The sequence below is a fragment of the Bolinopsis microptera genome, chromosome 9 (assembly GCF_026151205.1).
Source record: "Bolinopsis microptera isolate Bmic1 chromosome 9, MBARI_Bmic_1.0, whole genome shotgun sequence".
Taxonomy (NCBI): Eukaryota; Metazoa; Ctenophora; class Tentaculata; order Lobata; family Bolinopsidae; genus Bolinopsis; species Bolinopsis microptera.
Window position 1 is genome coordinate 8,499,101 of NC_087080.1, and position 9,309 is coordinate 8,508,409.

The 9,309-nt window shown below is 35.9% G+C and overlaps 2 protein-coding genes across 2 annotated transcripts in view; both read left to right on the forward strand.

Moving 5' to 3' along the window:
- The window catches only part of LOC134820849 (vasculin-like protein 1), a 632,099-nt gene that overhangs the window by 424,228 nt on the left and 198,562 nt on the right, over positions 1–9,309 (forward strand). The window lies entirely within an intron of this gene.
- Positions 1,325–4,341, forward strand: LOC134821374 (uncharacterized). The gene is made up of 6 exons (XM_063832116.1): positions 1,325–1,382; positions 1,880–2,101; positions 2,468–2,770; positions 2,887–3,186; positions 3,508–3,738; positions 4,034–4,341. Exons 1-6 carry the CDS (start codon positions 1,325–1,327, stop codon positions 4,339–4,341), a joined length of 1,422 nt encoding a protein of 473 aa, XP_063688186.1.

Sequence of the window (9,309 nt, forward strand, 5' to 3'; positions counted from 1 at the left end):
ATACTATTTTATACTATTTTATACTATTTTATACTATTTTATACTATTTTATACTATTTTATACTATTTTATACTATTTTATACTATTTTATACTATTTTATACTATTTTATACTATTTTATACTATTTTATACTATTTTATACTATTTTATACTATTTTATACTATTTTATATAACATCTTTGGTTTTATGTGTACGATTTATAACCAAAAGTCGTTCCACTCCACGAACGAAAGGCGACCATGAAGCCATAAGTGTACAATTTTAGTCATCCCGATTCCACTTTTTTTGTTTTTAATGTTTCGTTAAGATTATATATTTGTTTACAAAATACTATTAAGTCAAACATGTAATACGGATAAATACGACTTTAAGCATTGACTGTTTCTGAAATTTACTTTCTGAATCAATATTTAGTTAGTTTGAATCTACAAATAGATTAAATTGATTTTACCTTTCAACAAATATAACAAAAAATATTGCAAAAGCAAAAGTAATAATATTCTTTTTCGTACCGGTCACTTGTCACCTCGTTACCCTAGGTTACGAATTCACCGTCGCGTACGGTAATATAAATGTTCCTTGTTAACTGAAATACAAATCAACCCAACTCAACCATGCCCGAACGTTGAAATTGAAATGAAGTGTGCTCGCATATTTCTGCAGCATTATCCTATTATCGTATACCAGAAGTCATTTTGTCATCTATATTTTCTATATTTATATGGACACTATATATGATCGTTGATGCAGCTATTTTGGCCTGCATTTAACTGCTAGTTCGAGTTCCTTGGGCGAGAATCAATGTGAATTGGCTTTATCATTAAAAATAACTGAACAAAGGGGCCACTACCCTCTCCCCCTATTTTAATTTTACTACCACATGGGAGAGTAAAATCTCAAGTCACAAAAAGTGTAACTTAACACCATGTGGATTGTGGCCTTTCTTCATCCTCACCATCATCTCAATTTTTAATTTTCGTATTTCGATTGCTGTTGGGTAAATATATCGTTTTTTTGCTTATTTTCATTTTCTATTGTTTCATATCAAAATGGATACGTTTCTACTTCATGATCTTACTGCTTAGAATAATAAGACTCGTAACTTCTTTTTTTTTAACGCTAGCCATTACACCCGAAATCATTCTCTTATCAAAACCAGAATAAAACGTAGAGGTTCGTGTTTAATTGTCATGCTGTAATGTATGTACTGATGCGGCTTTAAAAATTGACTTATCGTTCTTTTATTTATATTTTTCCACTTCAAGCGCTAAGGAATAAAAAGACGTTGCAAGAACTGCGATAAACATTCTAGGAGCTGGCTATGCTACGAAACTTGCTTTTCAGTGTGTTAGTACTTCAGGCTCTTCACGACTTCAGAGGTTAGTCAAAGTGAAGCGAAAGCGAGCTAACGTTCATTTCTATAGTTTACGTATCCATTCGTTCCAGCAGCTCGAGAAATATCAAAGCAAGCAGGACCCTCGACTAAATCTGGACAGGCTTATTTTGTATCTACAACATGCGAAGACATTTATTTTAATCATTGCGACAATCCATCAATTAACGGTATATGTTCAATATGGAGCGCTAGTGCCCATTTTATTTCCGATCAGTGAACGTGATATAAAAGTTCAACTGTATCGTTCACTCTGAGGAGGATGAGATGGAGTCTACCCTTGGTTTTTACTGAATAGAAACAGAGTTTTCTAAAAGTAAATTAGTGTCACAAACCTTATAAACTCTCCAAGCACCAAGCTTTACTCTAAATGAAATCTCCGTCAGGACTCATAACTTTATAAGTTCCAAGATCTTCGTATTTTATCGCCTCAAAAAAAATCTTTATCAATTTCTTATCACAACTAACACATCGTATCCGCAGCGACGAGTTGTGATCCACTAACGGGAAATGTCGACAACATGGTTCCCGCCCAAGATACTTACGCTTTAAACGATCAAGCCACAGTAACGTGCCTAACGAACTATATAGTTTCCTGGGCAGCATCTGCAGCTGATAACAGTGCAGAGATAAAATGTGGAGCTGGTGATTCATGGGCTCCTGAGCCCTTGGTAGATAGTTTTAGTGATGCTGTTGAATGTGTTGGTGAGTGTTTTCTTACTTGTTTTAATAGTAATACATTATATGCAAGTGTTTTCTAGCTCAGTTTATTGATTAAGTGAGTGTTAGTTATTCATTTTATTGATTAGTGTTTGTTGCCAATTGAATAGTTTTTTTAGATAGGTGAGTGTTTAATTAGAGAGTTTAAACTTAGTTTTGATATTAATTTCGATCGTGAATTTTGCCAAATTTCTGTGACATTTGGTGTTTTTGTGCTGTGCTGATTGCTGAATTATGATGCCACTCGCTTGATAGAGTACTTTTTTTTGATCTTTTCTTACTGTGTTTTGGGTCAAGGTACTGAAGTCTATTTTTTCTTATATTTTATAGTAATCTGAATATTTTCTTCAGAATGTAATAGTGCTGTGTCCTGTACGGACGGAACGTGCAACGCTGGAGTGTGCGAATGTAATGACGGTTATGAGAAGTCTGATATTAGCGATCCAAGATTATGCACCCTTGTAATTCAGTGTCCTGCACTTACTCTCACCAATCAAGCTGCTGATGTCACTGGACCATATGACCCAACCACTACAGTCACTGTTACGTGTAGTGCAGGATATTTTGTCGAAGGAGCAGCTGACACTGATACAGTACAAACTGTAACATGTAACCAAGGGGGAGCTTTTGATGTAGACCTAGCGCCGTGTGTTGGTGAGTTAATTTTGAATGGTAAATACTTAAAGTGAATGCAAATCAGTTTATACCTTTGTATATACAATACCATGATGACTATTTCAATACAATCTGAATGTTATTTTCTTCTTCAGCATGTGCTGACGGCATATCAGACTGTACGGACGGAACATGCAACGCTGGAGTGTGCGAATGTAATGATGGTTATGAGAAGTCTGTTATTAGCGATCCAAGATTATGCACCCTAATTCAGTGTCCTGCACTGACTGGTCTCACCGACCAGACTGTTGATGCCACTGGACCGTACGATTATAACACTCAGGTAACTGTCACGTGTGCAGATGGATACTATGTCGGAGAAGTTGGTACTAAAGATCAAATATTAACTTGTGGTAGTTCGGGTGATTTGGAACCAGCCCTTGAGGCGTGTGTTGGTGAGTAAATATTAAAGATGATAAGAGTTAATTCATTTTTTCAAAACAGAGACACTGTACACAAAACTGTACATTCTGAAGTGGTGGTTTTATAGTCTTTGTAAATGTAAAGAGAACTGTTCACTGTTATTCACTGCGCTCGAGTGTCGCGCATTTATTTCCATTAATAAAATATTTATTAAAAGAAGATACTGCTTTGACGTGATGGGGCGTAAATTGTCAATTTTTTATAAATTTTTTCACAAATTGACAATTTCAATTGTTATGTGTTTTTTATTAGTGCTTTTAATAACTCTGGTTTTAAATCTGTCATATTTTCAGAGATTCCAGAGTGTGACGTATTAACCACTGATGTAAATGTGGTTGAAATGTCCCCCTTTAGTTCCGATTTCACTTACAGCGATGGTGCTAGTGCAGCAATCACTTGTTCTGAGAACTACATTATTTCCTGGGCTACATCTATAAATGATAACAAAGGGAAAGTTGAATGTGATGCTGGTAGTTTTGTTCCTGATCCCGTAGATGGATTCGCTGGTACAGTTGGATGTGTGGGTAAGTGCATTTGATGAAGACAATCCAAGGGGGCCTTGAATAGACTGTTGTTTTCCAAATAAGATGAAGAATGTGTTGATGGTTCTGTTTTTGGTTTCAACTAGGATCCTATTTAATACCCCCGACTTTCACGAAGTCCGTCGATTCGTATTTTATACGATATCTTTTATCTTAATGCGTTTTCGTTTGTCGAAGCCTGAATTTTTTGAGAAATATATTATATTACATTTTAGTTACCTTGTTCAATATTAAATTGAGTTGTTTTATATAATCTGTTACAAATTGTGTCCTTCAGCCTGTATTGACAGTGTAGCGGAATGTGTAGATGGAACATGCACAGATGGAGTGTGTGTATGTGAAGCCAACCATGAGACGCCTAACGATAATCCAAGACTGTGTACTATTATTCAGTGCGATTTCAAGTCTCTCTCCAATCAAGAAGCTAGTGCGGAAGGACCGTATGATGTAGACGCTGTGGTCACTGTCACATGTACAGATGGATATCATGTCTCAGGAGGACCTAAAGATGTGGATGTACAAACATTGACCTGTGCAAACACAGGATATTTTGACGAACCCCTTATGCCGTGTGTCGGTGAGTGAAAAAATACTAAAAGTAAAATATGTATACAACAATAAATATATGCTTTTGATTTAGTGATTGACACTTTAATGCTACCAATTTATTCGAATAGCTTAAAATCTATCAGTCGTTTAATAGTTATGTTATCTTCATTCAGTGTGTGCTGACGATAGTGATTGTACTGAGGGAACATGCAATAATAACAAAATATGTGAATGTGATGCAACTAGAGGTTTCAAGCTGGTAAGTGCATTTTCAAGGATACCTGGAACTCTGTAAAGTGAAAAGTCGTCAAAAATGTCATTCTTATTTTCTTTGTGTATGGGTCATTTTGTAAGCAGACCACACTGTGGAGATGTGGCTGTTGTTAAACATTTTAGTTTACAAAATTCACACAACCCTCAATTTACAATATAATTTTAGAAAGAAGATGATTTGAACGTCTGTGAGGAGGTTACTTGTCCTGATAATTACTGTGCCAATTGGGGCGAGTGTTCTGTTAAAGATCTTGAATTGGAGTGTGACTGTCCATTGGGAACAGAAGGAGACATATGTGATGAATTCACGTCGTAAGTTAAGACTAATAGTTGGTGGTGATTTTTAAAATGATACTCATGTTACTGGATAATGTTGAATGTTGGAAATAACAAGACTTTGTACAATTTTATTTCATCTAACTTCCAATCACTGTTCGTAAAGTTATCAATATTTATTGTCTTATATTTAAGTTTTGTAAACAGGCAACAGCAACTTGTGATTTTTATTAAATTTCAGAGACCCCTGCGTCCCAGATCCCTGTAAAAACGGTGCAACATGTAGCCGTGTTATGACTAACCCTACGGACTTCACTAAACATGCGTGTGCCTGTACTGATGCTTTTAATGGGGACAGCTGCGAATTTGCTAACAATTTCCATGTTGGGTTGGTAACCTTTCAGTTAGTTTTCTTTAAACTCAGTTGTTTTTGTGAGATTCACTTATGAATATCACACTGCTTCAAAAGTGACTTGAAATATAACTGTTTTTAAGCACAGTGACTCCAAAGTTTCCAAACCTTATATTTTCAGAGTTGGAGAGAAAGGTATCGAAATATCAGATACGAGTGTGAATTCAGTCGAATTTGGCGTTGTTACTGCTAGTGGAGTAGGGGCGATGTATATTGCTTTATTAAAGGTTCGCTAATACAAATTATAATTCATTCAGTTGATATTATGATCTTATAGAGATCGATCATTTTTAACAGGATCCCTATTATTTGACAGGGTCCCTGATTTCAAGGTCGGTTATCCACTGAAACTCATTTTTGTTTATCCTATAAGAACGTACTGTGTACATCTATTTTATCATGCTGATGATATCGTTACCATACTGGCACGAAAACTTGGTACTGATTGTAAGGCTGTCTAATGGAGCTGCACATGATGACACTTTATTACAGGTGGTAGAAATGGATGGAAAAGAACATAAAGTCCTTCTGCTCAAGTCTGATGAAAGCACTATTACGCTTAATGTAATTGGTGAAGAATCTGTAAAAATAGAGGGATTAACTTTAGACGGTAGCGTTGTAAGAGCCAAGATTCATGTTAATAGTGTTAGTAAACTGCAGTTAGACGTAGCTGATAAGAGTGTTTCCACTGAACTTACTGTGAGTTTCATAAAATCATTGGCGATGGGTGGGACTGGATGTGCTTGGAATGATGCCAGCTGCTCATTTGGAATATCTAGAATTTTCTACCACTCATTTGTAGGATACTTCGGAGTTATATCGATTGACGGAGATAAGAAGACTTTCGAAGATATCTCAAGTATTAGTGCCAGTAAGTTACGCTATACTATTGTTAGATTTATCCCATCATTGATATATTTATCCCTTAAACTGGTACTCTTTTTAGAATAAAATACTACGAGACCACTGACCAAAACTTTACATATTTCAGACGAAGCAGTAGCATCAGCGTTGGATTGTGCTACTTTCACTTGTGAAAATAGCGGAAAATGTGACTCTGCCTCTGGTCAAATAACCTGTTCATGTCCCGCGGGTATGGCTTAGTTTCGTTCATTAAGTATTGACTCATCTTGATCAGTCAGGAGTGAATTTCTATAATTTTTGTCGAAATAAGTAATTAGCGGAACTGCTTTCTAAGTGTTACATTCCGAATGTAGACAGTTGTTGGGAAATGAGAATTCCAAAACATTAAAGATGTGTTAAATTGTGCTGAAAAACCACCCTAATCACTAATCATAACGAGTACCGATTATCTCAGGATTCACAGGGTTTGACTGCGGCACCTATAATGGTGGTGTTTCGTTTAACGGATACACCAGTGACTTTAGTTTTGGTGCCACCACTGTGCCGATAGTCGAAGGAGATCAAACTGTGTCAATCGGTAAGATAGCTGAAATTAATAAACTTACCCAGAAGCATATTTCTTTAATTGGATACTGGTCGTTATTCATTCATATTTCAACGCTAGATTTAATCATTTGATGCAAATAATAGATGAATCTGTTACTAACTTTAGTAAAGATGTTTGCTATATTTCACGACAAAGTTCGCTGAAATTCTTCTCTAGAGGAATTGATTGATTAATTAATGAACTTTTCTGTAACAGTCAGGTTATGTTCAATGTTCATTGTTCGTACTAAGATTTGCTAAAATTTGTTAACTTTCAGATTTTGATAAATCTGCCGAAGAGATTGGCGAGATGGCTAACATAAAAGTTGGTGACTGTAACATAGTTCTCAAAGCAGCTGGAGGTAAAATTTTTACTTCTTATTCTTCATCACTGACATATTCAGTTCAGTTTCAGTACATTATACATTTAATTCAGCTATCAGTGACACATTAAACTCAGCTATAAGTAACATTTTTAGTTCAGTAGCACATTTAACCAAACGACCCGGGTTTTTCTGATCGGTTTCCTATGTTGTATTTCCGTTGCATACTTACTCCAAACAGTCGTACAATCAATCCACTTAAAGACTTAAATTGTGCAGGAACTTCTTACAAAGTGGGGGATACTGAGGTAATAATTGAGGGGAGCACAATAACCATGACTCTTGATGGTACCGATGTGAAGATTGGTGCAGATGTTGTTATGTCTTGCGCTCTGACAAAAACAGACTTGTCTGCTGAAGTTACGGTATGTGAAAATATGTTATTCCTAATTGTGCGTGCAGGTTTTCTTTACACGCGATATGTATTTTGTAATCTCCCTTTAGACTTTGTTTTTTATTGGAAATTCAGCCGGTATGTAATTGTACAATGTATCGTTCCATTGACCAGATATTAGAAACTTTATAATGTTACTGATGAATACCGAGATAGAGCCACAAGAATAAAGTTCTGAAGCTAGACTATGATTTAAATTTCTTCAGGAATCACTGGGAGGTATTGACCCAGTGGATGGTTCAGTAACACTCCAAGACTCAAGATACCAGGGCTGCATCAGAAAGATAACGGTTAACGGTATGGATATCATGCAAAAAACTGCCGACAATGTGAACAATAACGCTGACACAGTGCAGTGTATTAGTAGCTTGAACCCTGAAGATCCCTGTGAGGGAGATGGTAATCCGTGTCTGAATAATGGAGAGTGTAGTATTGAGCCGGCTGACTACTCAGGTAAAAGAACAAATTAATAACAGAATTAAGTACTTTATTAAGTTTTAATTTGGTATTAATTCAACAATGCTTACGTATTTTAACTGAGATGTTTGTGTTTAACTTTCTTTAACGCCTCTGGTGTTAGTGTTTAGATTTTACTTATGGCCGGAACTTTTATCAGATTTTATTATGTATCATTTTACTACTCACCCTGATCTAAATGCTAACACCTCTCGTTGATTTCAGCTAAGTGTGCTTGTACCGTGCCATACACCGTCGGCGAAACTTGTACCCGACAAGCGTTTTGCACAAAAGGCCACACGTGCACCGAAAACGGTACGTGCACAGAATTGGATTCAATAACAGACTGCGAAGCAGCAAAAGAGACGAAAGAGGAGCTGACTTGTGGAGAAGGAGACAGATGGTACTACTATTGTAGCTGTAATGAAGGTTGGCAGGGCGACAATTGTGACGTGGAAATAGGTATGAATTCTAGATTTTTGTTTACGTCGATAATACAGACATTTATTTTCAATTTCAGCACTTAATAGTGCTATTACCTTACTCGGGATTATTACGACGGGTTTATTAACGACCGGTTAAAATATGGTTCGGGAAAAATATGGCGAAATTGCTCAAAACCCACCACATTTTCCCGGTCGCCATTTTACCGGTGTCCAACCTTTCAATTTTAGATTCAAAAATTTGTCTCAGATGTAAATTTCCTTATTAGAGATAAGCAAGTTTAGAAATTTTTGCATTGCTAAAACTTGTGAAACAAGTCGAATTATCAATAATTGTTGAAAGTAGACAGAAATAATGACTCGTGGTTAATCAAACTAGACGGAAAATAATTGTCTTCGAAAGAATGCATCGTTCACATTGTTTAGAATTATGAATAAATGACTGATGAAACTGATTCATGTTACTGACAGTTTTAATTAATCCAAGTTTTAATTTAACTGTTACTTTTACTTTGAGTCCTATTTCATTATGTAGAGATAGTCAATACCTAAGAAATTAAAAATTGGCCTATTTAAATCAACTTTGACAATAAGGATATATGACAAGAATTGGGCAAAAAGGTGAATTTTTTGTAATTTTAGCCAAATGAAGTCGAAAAACCTACAACAAGTGTCCCAATAGTCTTTTTTAGTGAATATAAGACAACGATTAAAATATGAGCACCCATACCCCTTGGGAACCCTAAAAGCTGAGTCGGCGGGTTTATTAACGACCGGTGAAAATGTGGTTCGGGAAAAATATGGCGAAATTACCCTAAACCCGCCACTTTATCCCGGTCATAATAATCCCGAGTAAGGTAAATATTAATTTCAGCGGTAAATGCTGTGAACAAAGAACAGCTAACAGGCACGATTGCA